The sequence below is a fragment of the Ursus maritimus genome, unplaced genomic scaffold (genome assembly GCF_017311325.1).
Source record: "Ursus maritimus isolate PB19 unplaced genomic scaffold, ASM1731132v1 scaffold_7, whole genome shotgun sequence".
Lineage (NCBI taxonomy): Eukaryota > Metazoa > Chordata > Mammalia > Carnivora > Ursidae > Ursus > Ursus maritimus.
In genome coordinates this window covers 19,129,863-19,142,161 of record NW_024426885.1, presented here as the reverse complement: position 1 = coordinate 19,142,161, position 12,299 = coordinate 19,129,863, and the positions used below count along the sequence as shown (strand labels likewise).

The window sequence follows — 12,299 nt, the reverse complement described above, 5'->3', positions numbered from 1 at the left end:
GTGCTTTGAACCACCTGGTACGCTGGGCGGGGGCAGAGAAGAGTTGCTGCCAACCTTAAGCCCAGGTTCTCCAGGCGGCCCGGGTTAGAGGGCAAGAAGGCCTCTGTGGAGAAATGTTTAACACACGGCCAGAAACTAATATTTTTTTAGCACCAGGCAAAATGATAGGTGATTCCCATACCATCCTTTGTGGTAGTATTATTTCTATTTTACAGATGAGGAAACTAACCTCAGAGAGTTTAAACAATGTACTCGAGGTCACACAGTGTAAGTAAAGGAGCTAGATCTTTCGGACTCTAAATTCCATTTTTTCTCTACTGTACTGTGGCTTCCAAGCCTTTTTTTTTTTTTTTTTTTTGGCAGTGGAAGCCTTTGTTCCAGTGAAATCTCACCCAGAACCCCACACATGGTCGCTGTGCTGCTTGGGTTGAAAGGGCCCCCAGCTGCCAGCTCGGGCCCTGCTTTACCCTCTGTGGCGGCTTCTGAGGCAGCGGCGCCCCTTCTTGGGGACCCAGGACATGGGCTGGAAGGCCTCTTGGAAAACCTAGAGGATGCTGGAGGCCTTACTGGGGGCCTGCAGTGAAACCCCAAGGTTTCTTTGCTGGGACCACCCTCTGGCCCCTCCTGCAGGGTCTGGGGCAGGACAGAGGGAGCAGCTCTGACCACAGCCTGTGTCTGCTCCCTGTGGCCTCCGGGTGGAGCTTCTCCTTTTCCGCTTGCTTTTACCTTGTCTTGTGGGGGCATCTGCTCCCAGCAGAGCCGCAGCAGGAGACAACTGATCTGTGGGAACAGAGGACGAAGGCGGGCCTTGCTTAGTACTCCTTTGCCAGCGGCCTGTGTGGGAGGTACAGGGGCGAGCTGGCCACCCACAGGCAGAGCAGGGACCACTTTTCTGTCCTTTTCCGTGGGGGTGGGAGGAAGGTGAAGAGGGGAAGGACACAGCCTCCTTCTGGGCAGCGGGCCCAAGAGAGGCCCCCTCCTTTCGGGGGGCTGCTGTGGGAAGGGCAGCGTGCTACGTGGCAGTTAGAGAAAACTGGCTGAGGAGGCTGCCAAAACCAGGCCCCAAACCACAGAGGAGCAATCAGGCAAAGCAGGCCTCGGGCAGGCCTCCCGGGCTCCCTCCTCCCTCTAGGCCTGTCGCTGCATACTGATAAGTGGCTCTTTTGAAATGAAAAATAAAAGTTGTAATTACAAGTCTGAGCTGCCGCTCTCTGACAGTGTCTCCTGTGTGCTTAGCTCTGTCTCAGGAGGCGGGAGGAGGAAAGGGAAGGAAGCCCAGGCCTGTGGTCACACGCAGCGCCTTGATGGAGACCTGGCCTGTCTCCCTCTCTGCCAGAAGTGGCCCTTCCCCTGGTGTATGGCTCCCCAGCCTTCTCCCCCTCCCACCTCCTGCGGCCAGTTCTGCACCCACCCCAGCCCCCAGCAGGGTGGCCCCCAGCAGGGCAGTGGGCGCTGAACAGGTGGGCCGCAGCCAAGCCCAGCTGAAGTGCGCGTGCACACACGAGAGCCACCCCAGTCTGAAAGCAGAATCCGGGCCTTCTGAGAGCCACCAGCCCGGTTCCTTTAGTTCCCTAAGGGGTCCTGCTTCTCACAGCCCTTATGCCCTGCTCTCCTGCTGACAGTTCACCATCGGGCCCCCGAGGGAACCGAGGCCCCAGGGAAACAGGGGCGCTCAGCTGACACTCCCCAGCTTCCACAGGTCCTTAGAGTCTGGTCTCTGCCCTCTCAGACCTGGGCTTTTTCCACTCTGCTGACCATGGCTTCAAGAGGAGACGGTGACCCCCAAAACACCTTGGCGAAGGCTGGAGCAGCTGCCATGCCTTTGAAGATGAATCCTCTGGGCTGTGACACTGTCACTTCTCTCGCTATCAGGCCACTGTTTCCTTTCCTCAAAATGAGAAGGCCTCCCAGAATCCTGTCACTTCTATTTAGCAAATCATGGGTAAAATGCTATTGCTGGGGGGTTCAGATGAAAAGACTGGAGGATGGGAAAATGTTTATGGTACACATTACATGAAAAAGGGAGGAGACAGAACTATACTTAGGGTATGATGAAAACTCTACCATCCCCCCAAAAAGCTCTGCATATGGGTAGTATGGAAGAAAATGTTTTGACTGGAATGACTCCAAGGGATTTTTCCTCACTTTTGTGTATTTTAAAAATTTTCTTTAATGAGTATAATTCTAAAACAAACAAAAATGACAGCATCCTTCCCAAGTTCTGGCTCTAATACCTACAAAGAGGGGTACAGTGTGGAGAAATGAAATTGTTCCTCCTCCTTTCCCTAGAAGCAGGCTGATAACAGGAGAGCCTGGGCCTACTTCCAGAAGCAGTTGCAGAGAAGAGAATTGTGAAGCATTCCCTCACCCCTGAAGGAGCACGTCCCTTCCTTCACGACCACCTGGGAATGGACTCAGCCCTGTTCTCAGGCTTGTTTTGCAGATGAGGAAAGTGGGCTTGGAGAAGCTCCATTACCAGCCAAAGTCAACAGCAAGCGAGGGATGGAGCTCATTGCTCCCATTCCACCTGCCGGCTGGCAAGACCACAGGGGTCTCACATGGCCTTCCTAATTCCTGCCTGTCCGTCCCCCATCCTCCTGCAGGGGTGGAGTTCGTGGTGCCCAGGACTGGGTTTTACTGCAAGCTGTGTGGGCTGTTCTACACGAGCGAGGAGATGGCCAAGATAAGCCACTGTCGCAGTGCTATCCACTACAGGAACTTACAGGTGAGCGGAGCCTTCCTTGCCCAGCACCCGGGGCGTCCCCTATCGATGTCCTTCCACCATGTGGAGAAGCGCTCTTTCCCCAGGCCTGATTCCCCCAGGCTGTGAAATAGAGTTACCTGGACAGTGTTTTTTGAAAGTACATATATACTAGGTGAGATAGTCGGTAGAATGGGGGGATGTGGTCCAGGAATACATAATTTGAGAAAGTTTTCTATATGATTTGAATGTGCATCCCTAGTTAAGAAACTCATATATGGGCCACCTCTTGAGGAAACTGAGGCCCAGAGAAGCTGTGTGATTTGTCCAAGGCCATGCAGATGGTGAGTTACCAGGCCCGGGAACAGATTGCCTGATTCTTAATCACTTTCCTTTTTTTACCCTGTTAAGCTGATCTTGCAAACCAAGACCCAAAACGGCATGGTCTGTGTTACCATCTGCAAGGGATTGTCATTGGCTGTGCCCAGACTCCTGTCACTTAAACCTCCTGATTTCCTTCTAGGGAGCAGCTGCTCTGTGACCAAGGAAGCGATGGGGCCTGGGACCCAAGTTCTGGCCTCTCCTAGGGGAGCACAGTGAAGGCCTGACTTGACAGATCAAGGATTCAGTCTGGGCTCTGGAGAGCCAGCGGAGGGTGGCCCGCTACACCATCATTCCCCCACCCAACAAGATAAAACATAGAATGGCAGGGCTGGGTGGGGTCTTGGAAATCATCTAGTCCTGACTTCCCTGAACTTGATCCTCATACCAGCTGACATCTTTTAAAAATGCAGCTTCCTGGACCCACCCTACACCTGCTTATTCATTCTCTCTAGGGTTAGGCCAGAAAATCCTCATTTTAAACATCTTTCCAGCAGATTCTGATACCGCAGTGTGAGAGCTTTTGATCTCACGTGGCGTTCTCAGCTGGATTGTGTCGTTCTCCAGGAGACCACACAACTGAAGGTCACTCAAGAAGTTGGGATAATTCCAGACTTGCCAGGGCCTCTGATTCTAAATCCTGTATTTTTTTTTTTCCAGGACAGTGGACTACACTGTGTTCTGTGCCTATGGGCCAAACCCCCAGGCACTCATCTCCCCAGAGCAGGCCAGAGCCATTCCTGTGGTCCCCAGGCACGTCAGGGCCAGACATGGTCTAAGCCCTCCAGGCCCGCCAACTGCAGTTCACGTTTCTCTGGCACACCTGTTGGGGATCTGGGAGCCTCCAGTGCAGGCTTTCCAGATAAGGTTTCTGTCAGTGGCCTTGGCAGAATGTCTCTTGTCCACACAGCCTCGTCCACCCCACACTGCCCCATGTTACATGTGTGAAAAGTGAAGAATTCAGACCCGAGCCGCAGGTGCTGGCTCACATCTAAGTAGGCAACTTGTAAACTTAGCACCACTAGCAGGCCATGAGGTGGGGGTGAGGGATTGCTCTTTGAGGTGGGGAGCAGGTGGAAGGAGCCTCCTTTCTCTCTGTGCAGCCTCTGCTGGGCCCCCGCTGCTGGTCATAACCTGAAAAGAACCCATCCAGAGTGGCCCGGCACAACAAGGGGAGTCAGTGCTCAATAGGAAAACCAGATGCCTCCCTGGCTCCAGGTCCAGAGAGGAGTGAGCCCACATTTCCCTTCCTGAGATGAGGTGGAGGACAAACCAGGCCCTCCCTCGGCAGCCTGGCCCGCAGAGACCCACAGTCAGTCTGCCACTCTTCGCGTCAGGCTCACCCACCTCTCAGAGCCAACCAGTTTCTTCTAGAGAGAGCAGGTCATCTTACAGGCCTGGCCTCATCTGACCCTCAAAATCACCCTGGAAGGAGGAAGGCACCGTTTCTCCCGTTTACCAGATTAGGAGTCAGAGGCTGAGAGAAGACGGGTGACTTTCCCAGAGTCAGATGGCTGATGCCACTCACGATAAAGGACAACGTTACCCAGCGCCTATTCTGAGCCAGGCGCTGTGCTGAGTGCTTACAGTACCTCCCGTGGACCTCACGGCCACCTTACAATGGTAGTTGCTGTTATTAGCCACATCCACAGATGTCAGAGATACTGGGTGACTTGCCTGCCGAGAGCTAGGATTTGAACCCGGGTCATCAGGCAGCAGAGCCCACACATGTGACCACCTGCACACGGACTCCTAATCCAGTGCTCTTTGTACTGCCCCCTGCTGCCTGGGCAATCAGAGGGCCCTGCTGGGGCCCCAGGCCTTTGCTAGTTGTGCCTCACTGCTCAGCATCTAGAGTCCCAAGCAGTAGCCTGCCGTGTGGCCGGGGGCCCGTGATAGCAGCAAGTGTTTGGGGCGGCATGAGGCAGCCCCCGGCTACAGCACAGGAACCCGCGACAGACCTCGGGGCACTCAGCCTGTCGCCTGCCCGCCAGGAAACAGGTGGCTCCGAGCGGCTGCTGTCTGTCTTTCGCAATCCTCGCAGGACAGTGTTTCTCTCCTCCCGTAGGTCGGTCAGCCCGGCTGGCCTCTTGCCCCCTGCCTTTCACACGCGGACGTGCCCCTGGATGCTGAGGCTCTTCTGGAAAACAAGCGGGGTCGTCGCGAGAATTGAATGAGTTTCTATAAGAAAAACAGAATAGCGCCTGCACAGGACAAGGGCTTTGGAAGTGGTCCTGTTGTTAGGATCTGTGTTTTCTATGAGCCCTGCGTTACTTGTAAACTAACACAGAGAGGAGGGAGCTTAGTATGGGTCCCGTAGCCCCAGAAGGATTGGGGGGGCTGGGAGGGGGTCCCACCCACTGGGAGACATGATGGGAGAAGGGGCCAAGGTACATCCCTTTCTCTCCTCTCCTCTCTCCTCTCCTCTCCTCTCCTCTCCTCTCCTCTCCTCTCCGGCCAGGTGATCACTAACCCTCTCCCTTCCCTTTGTCCCCCTCTCCCCACCGCAGAAGTACTTGTCGCAGCTGGCGGAGGAGGGCCTGAAGGAGACGGAGGGAGCCGGCAGCCCTAGGCCTGAGGAGGGCGGAATCGTGCCGCACTTTGAGAGGAAGAATCTCTGATGCCCTGGCTGCTGCTGGAAGCCCGGAGAGGAGGGCCTTCCGAGGTGGGGCCTTCCTGACCTCGGGGACAGAAGCTAAAGCCAGAGGAAGGAAAACCAGGCAGGCCATGTTGCCTCGGCTTGTTCTCAGAGACTTGTGAAAATGCCCTTGAAGTGTCTCCCCAGTGAAGCTGTCACTGACCTGTCCAGTGGCTGAGGGTCACCCCCCCCCCCCCCCCCCCCGCCGGCTGGTTCTTGTTTCCTTCAATTTGCTTCTCTCTTCTTCCCCCTCCTTCCCTCTCTCTCACCTTCTGTGCCAAGGGTCATTTATTTTTCATAAAACCCAACTTCTCAGGGATTTTCATAGCGTTCAAATTCTTGATGGGACAGGACAGGTCAGGCCAGCCCGATCAACCAAGGAAGAGATCTCACAGAAACTCCCTGGTCAAGACCCACTTCAGGGGGCCGGGACCATTTTCTGTGCCTGGCGTCCTGAGCCGGGGGAGCTGCCGGGTCCTGCAGGCCTGGAGAGGGGCACCTTAGACCAGCAGCTGGCAGAAGCTGGGGGTTCCTCCAGCAGGACCATCTTTTTAAGAAGCCCCCATTTTGAATAACTCTTTCATCCTCTCAGTTACTCTAGAAGTCCACCAGATTCATGCCTTAACATAAAAGTAATGAATTTCATAGAGGAGGAAAAGAACTCTTCATTTTGGAAGCTCTGTGAAGTCCCCCCCACTCCCCAAACTTATTTCCATCCTCAGGATTTCAGGAGGTGTCAAGGTTTGTTCTGTTCTGGACAATGAATTTGGTATAGATTCACTTTAATTAAAAATGAAAACAGTAGAGTCTTCTCCCTTCAACCAAAACAATAGTTGGTACGGGCTTGGGTCAAACGGCCTCCCAGCCCCGTGTGGCACTGGCTCAAGAGACACCAAAACAGGGAAATGGCGTCTGTCCTTGACTCGCTCTTGGTGCCTGCGCTCTGGGCTCCAGCAGCCTCTCAGTGGGATGGCTTCTAAGATGGCCCCTCAGTGGAGAAAGAAACTAAGTAAAGAGCAAGGCTGCGGGAGTGAAGAGCAGCACTTGAGGATTGCCAGGAATTGGTAGGTGGGCAGGAGGTCAAGGGCATTTCAGCAGACCCCGTGTGCACACTTTGATGGTAAATGTCGTGAAGAACAGAACTCTTCTTCCTGTAGGGTTTTCTGATCCCGGAGGTCGGTGCCTTCAGGCCCCAGACCAGAGAGTCTGATGTTCCGTGGGGAGCGTTTGGGACAGAGGTGCTGGGGGAATGCGGCTTGGTCACAGCCCTGAGGAAGACCTCAAGAAGGTCCGAGGGGAGCCTCGTGCTATTTCCACAAGCTGAAATACTTCCCTGGCTCAGCCCTTGGAAGACAGTTCCTGTGTTTCTATTCCTGACCGCAGATAGACTAGGAAGGGATTGCTTGTTTTATATTATTTTTTGCATTTTTTATAGTAGATCAGATTTTTTTTATGGTAGTTACGTACACTGCACATTCTGTGCTCTGCGCTAATGGCAGAAGAATAGAGAAATTACCTGAGTTCGACACTGGCATTTTATCAGTGAATCTGAGGTGCAGAGAAGGAAGAATTGTAGGACATAAAATGATCCTGTGTAAATGTCGGGGCACCTGGCTACCGGTGAGGCGACAGTTGCAGGGAACCTGTGAGAGAGAACAGCGAAGGCCAGCCCCGGAGGCCAACCAGCCAGCCCCGGAGGCCAACCAGCCAGCCTGGGCGCGCTGTCAGGGGCTGGAGGAGGCGGGGAGCCTGACCGTGGCGTGAGGCCATCGGGGCCTCGGAAAGCTCGATGTCTCAAGGAGAGTAGACTCTGAAGATGATTTCTGGGAGAACCTCTGGCCCTGTTTGTCGTCCTTCCCACTCAGGGGATGTCCAGGGCCAGCTCTCTGGGAACCTAGCTGGGAAGAGCGTACCACCTCCACCAGAGGCTGGAACTGAGCATTTTCAGAGAGGCTGGCAGTCTTTTCTTCCCGCAAAGTGAAAGCCGACCCCACCAGCTCACCCCCCCATCCCAGCACTGTTTCCACGGAAATCAGGATGCCTGTTCAAAGAGCCTCATTCCCGAGTAATGCGAATGCTCCCTTGCTGATAGACTGAACTTCTCCATATTGGAAAGCTGGCAAGAGCCCCCGGGAGGGATCGAGGAGAGCCTCTCTGCATTCAGTCAGAACCTTCACTTTAAACATCATCTAAGATTCTGTATTTGTGTATATATATGTATTTATTTCTATTTATTTTTATACAATTCCATTGGCACGGTCCTTCACTCACTCTATAATTTGCACTTGTTATTCCTACATGTGTCATACACAAAGCAATATTACAGGCAACCAGGAAAATACTGATTTATTTTTTAAAGCTTTTCTTCAGTGTTCGTCAACCATTTCAAATGTCTCCCCAAAAACTTGTTTAAGAGCGTCTGCTACCTTGAACAACAGATTCATTTGCACCCTGGGTTAAGGCAACAAAAGGCCTAGGTAATTTTCTTTTCATCGTAAAATACCCGAAATAACGTATATCCAGGCAGTATTCCCAAAGAATTTGGTAGATGTGATGTTGGTGTGAACACAGCCATTACTATCCTTTCCTTGGACAGTCTGAGGCTGTGTCTGTTAGATTGTACTCGAACTGGACCAGAGTTTGCTTTTTGAGCTTATGAGAAAAAGAAAAACACTAGTTAAGTTTGAACTAGTATTAGAATTTGTTGAGTGTCTTATAAATCGTCATCACTTTTCCTGATCTGTATAATTGACCGCAAGTGTTTGTTTTTACAAAAGGAAAAAAAAAGATTTTTAATAAAGAGAATTTGAAAGCTTGTGAGTGGCTGTCTGTCATGCAGGGAGCCCTCGGCCTTTGGTGGGGTGAAGCTCGCTGAGCACGGAGGTTGGGATCCGGCCCCTCTCTGAATCTAGAATGTCTCTGAAGGATTGGACAGAGAAGACACAGCAGCTTCTATCTGGAACTGGGGAATCAGGGATGCTCAGAGGTGAGCCTCCAGAAGGGTGAGTCGGGGAAAGTGGAGAGCTGCTGTCCCTTTTGAAGTATCAGATAGAAAAGTCTCTTGGCCTCTTATAAACCTGCTGCCCACTGCCCTGAGTCTTCTCTCGGACTGAACCCTGTTGTTCTGCACCAGGTCAGGTCGGGTCGTTTCCGGCCGTTCCGTCCGCTGTAAGGTGGTTGATGCCCAGCCCCGGCTCTCGTTAGCCCTGTGACTTCCTAAGTCCCGAGTCCTTGGGCATCCAGGGGGATAATGGTGTTCATCACCTCTGGGTTGTTTCAGGTTCAAGGTAATTGCTGGTGAAAACACTTGGTATGCTGCCCGGCATTGAACCTTGTTTGCTTTTGGAATCCTAAGTTCTCTCTCAACCATTTCTTCCAGCAAAACAAGGCCAGTCTCCTGAGCCCAATTGGCCAGTCCTTTGAATGGCCTGGAACCTTCTGTGGGCCCTTCCCCCCTGTTGGCAGTGCTCCTGAGTCAACGAGGAGGGGCTGGGCAGTCTGGCCCCAGAGGGCAAAGTGAGTGGGGCTGCCTGTAATTAGCAGGAGCAGATTGTAGATCTGAGGAAAGTTCCTGTCGAGCCTGTTGCTGCTCCCCCGCCCCACCCCCAGCCTATTGTGGCCGTCAGGGAGCTGAGCTCAGGCCTCCAGTTCCCACCAGGAGGGGTGGAGAAGCATCCTTCCCTGCGACTGCTGGCCGGACCCCAGCTGGCCAAAGCAGTGAATGGGCCTGGAGCTTGTCCTGTGCACCAAGCTCAGGATCCAGGTGCATGACTGTGCCCCTGGTGCCCAGGCCCCGCATGTCCCTCCGCGTGGCATAGCTCTGGGGGGCACCATACACCTTGTGTTCTGTCAGATGGCACTCCCTGGATCCGTACGGTGGAGATGTCCTGCCAGGGGACCCCCCTGAATTGCAGTCCCCCTGCCCTTGCCTGGGCGTTCCCATTTTCTCTCCGATATTCTTAAAGGCCCTAGAACCTGGTTCTGAGCCAATCTACCAAGGCAGAGCCCTGACATTCAGACCCATTCTCTGTGCTCTGTGCTCACTCCTCTTCCCAAGGATCGATGGCAGACTGCCCCTGGTTCCACTCTGCCATGGCCTAGACATTGATATTGCTTCGCACTGTCCCTGACTAGGCCAGGCCACTTGGATCCTGACCTTGGTCCCCACTGGAATATCGATAGCAACTTTCGACTGTCCATCAAGGCAGGGATGGGACATCTGGACTCACCCCCAACAGCCCTCCGTTCTCCTTTCCCACTCCACAAAGGAGCCTTGTCCCAACCGGATTTCTTTTCTTTTCTTTCTTTTTTTTTTTTTTAAAGATTATTTATTTATTTATTTGAGAGAGACAGCCAGTGAGAGAGGGAACACAAGCAGGGGAGTGGGAGAGGAAGAAGCAGGCTCCCAGCAGAGGAGCCTGATGTGGGGCTTGATCCCAGAATGCCAGGATCACGCCCTGAGCCGAAGGCAGACGCTTAACGACTGTGCCACCCAGGCGCCCCCCAACCGGATTTCTATGCATGTCCAAACAGGATGGACCCAGGGACCCTCAAGCCCTGGCCTTTCCATGTGAAGGTGAGAAGACTGAGGCCCAGGGAGGAGAAGTAACTTGTCCAAGCCAACACAGCTTATGGGTATAAGCGCAAAACTGGAATCCAGATCTCCTGGGCGGTGCTGCTGGGAACACACAGGGATAGAGGCTGCTTCAGTTAGATTACTTCATGAATGTTCCAAGCCTATCCCTAGGTGGACTTTGACTCTCAGTGAAGACTCAAGACAAATCACTTTTTTGGGTTTTTTTTAATGTTTTCTGTGTATCCAAATCACCCGGGGAGCTTGTTAGAAATACAGATTCCCAGCCCCTCCATGGAGATCCCGTCTCAGCAGGTCACAGGGAGCACGCAGGCACATGTTAGCCCGCCTGTGCGTGGTTCAGTGTGGGTGGAGTCCTCTGCTCACGCTTGGAAGAACGCTTCCCTAGAAGTCAACCAGGGACTTCCCCAGCAGCTCCTGAAGAGAAGGGGCATTTAGTTTGCTGGGGGGAGGGCAGGCGAGAGTGAATGGAGACCGTTCAAGGTAGAAGAGACTCTAGCGGGAAAGAGGCCTGAAGGAGGACCCCCTCGGCCATGGCAGTTGGAGACGGTGGCAGCTGGCGGTGGCGGGGTGGTCATCAGACTGGGCTTGGGGCACATGTCAGGATTTTTTCCCCTGGATTCATACTGACTGTGCTTGGACAAAAGCCCGTTTTCCAGTGTCTCTCTATCCTCCTAATGGCTGAGAGCACTGGTTTTAAGAAGACTCCCTGAGGTCTGCTGAGAGCCCTGGCCCCCTGTGCACAGTCAGCAGGCCTTTTGGTAGATGGGAGTCCCACAGAACAGGGGCACCCTCAGGGCCACGTCCCTGCCAGCGAAGAACGCTGAGGCTCGCACACTCCTTCTCCCACCCTGTGACGTGTCACCAATACCAATATTCGCCCCAGAGACCGGTGAGCAGCTCTACATGCCACACTCAGTGTGTACTCCACGGCGACATTGTCTCTTGGCCTCGTCACTGTTATTCTCCCATTTCACAGATGGGGAAAATGAAGCTTGGGGACCCACAGAGATTTGCCTGGGGTCAGAGACCAGGAAATAGAGTTGGGATTCAAACCCAGGTCCGTGTGACTCTCAAACCATGCTTTTCACCACCATTTTTCACTGGCTGTCTGAGGTCGGGGGTCTTCTGTTCCTACATCTCCCTACAGCCTCTAGACCAGGGCCACGAGGCACGGCGGGGTAGGGATGGTTGGAGAGCCCAATTTAGCTGTTTTCCGGTCTCATGACTGACACCTGGACTGCTGAATTCCTGAAACTGGTCTCAACACCTGCTCTCTCTAGAAGGTCGCTAGAGGCAGCCCCCCCCCCACCTCGCTGCAGAAAAACAGGCACAAAGGCCCCAGGCACTGAAGAAGCAGTTTCTTCCTGTCCTCAGGCTGCAGAGTTTGCTGGGGGAGCTGGATCTCAAGGTAAGGGTGATAGCCGAGCCCCAGGGTGGGGGCTGCTCCAGTTCCCCCCCTCCAGGGAGGGGGGGAAAGTGCTCTGTTCTCTGTTTTCGGGTAATTTGGGGTACAAGGGTGTGATCAAAAGGGGATTTCCCACAGCCCCAGAATGCTGGCCAGACTTTGCACTTTCAACCTCTCCTTCCTGAGTGAAACTTCATTGTTTATTTACTTACCGCCTCCTTCCAACAAGGAGCTGAGGTGATCTATAACACACGCCACATGTGACCAGAGTAAACCAACAGAAAAAAGAAGTTTTTTTCTTAAGTTTATTTATTTATTTATTTAGTAATCTCTACACACAGTGTGGGGCTCCGAACTCACAACACTGAGATCAAGAGTCAGATGCTCTTCTGACTGAGCCAGCCAGGTACCCTAAACCAACAGAAATTTTAAGTGAGTTGAAGGCAGCCAGGATGTGAGCAGTAAGGGCTGATGGAGTGGTGGTGGATAAGCGTGAGATTTGACTGGGAGCCTCCTGAGAGCCAAGGCAAGAGAAGGAAGCGGAGTCCATTGCTTGGCTTTCTCTTGGTTAGCATAG

At 53.2% G+C, this 12,299-nt stretch overlaps 1 protein-coding gene across 1 annotated transcript in view; it reads left to right on the top strand.

Annotated features, from left to right (window-relative positions):
• RBM20 (RNA binding motif protein 20) overlaps positions 1-5,898 on the top strand; it is a 178,354-nt gene extending 172,456 nt beyond the window's left edge. Inside the window, exons 13-14 of the mRNA XM_040624554.1 lie at positions 2,604-2,725; positions 5,593-5,898. Of these exons, the coding sequence (XP_040480488.1) occupies positions 2,604-2,725; positions 5,593-5,703 (233 nt within the window). The 3' untranslated portion in view covers positions 5,704-5,898. The remainder of the gene's footprint in view (positions 1-2,603; positions 2,726-5,592) is intronic.
• The last annotated feature ends 6,401 nt before the right edge of the window (positions 5,899-12,299 follow it).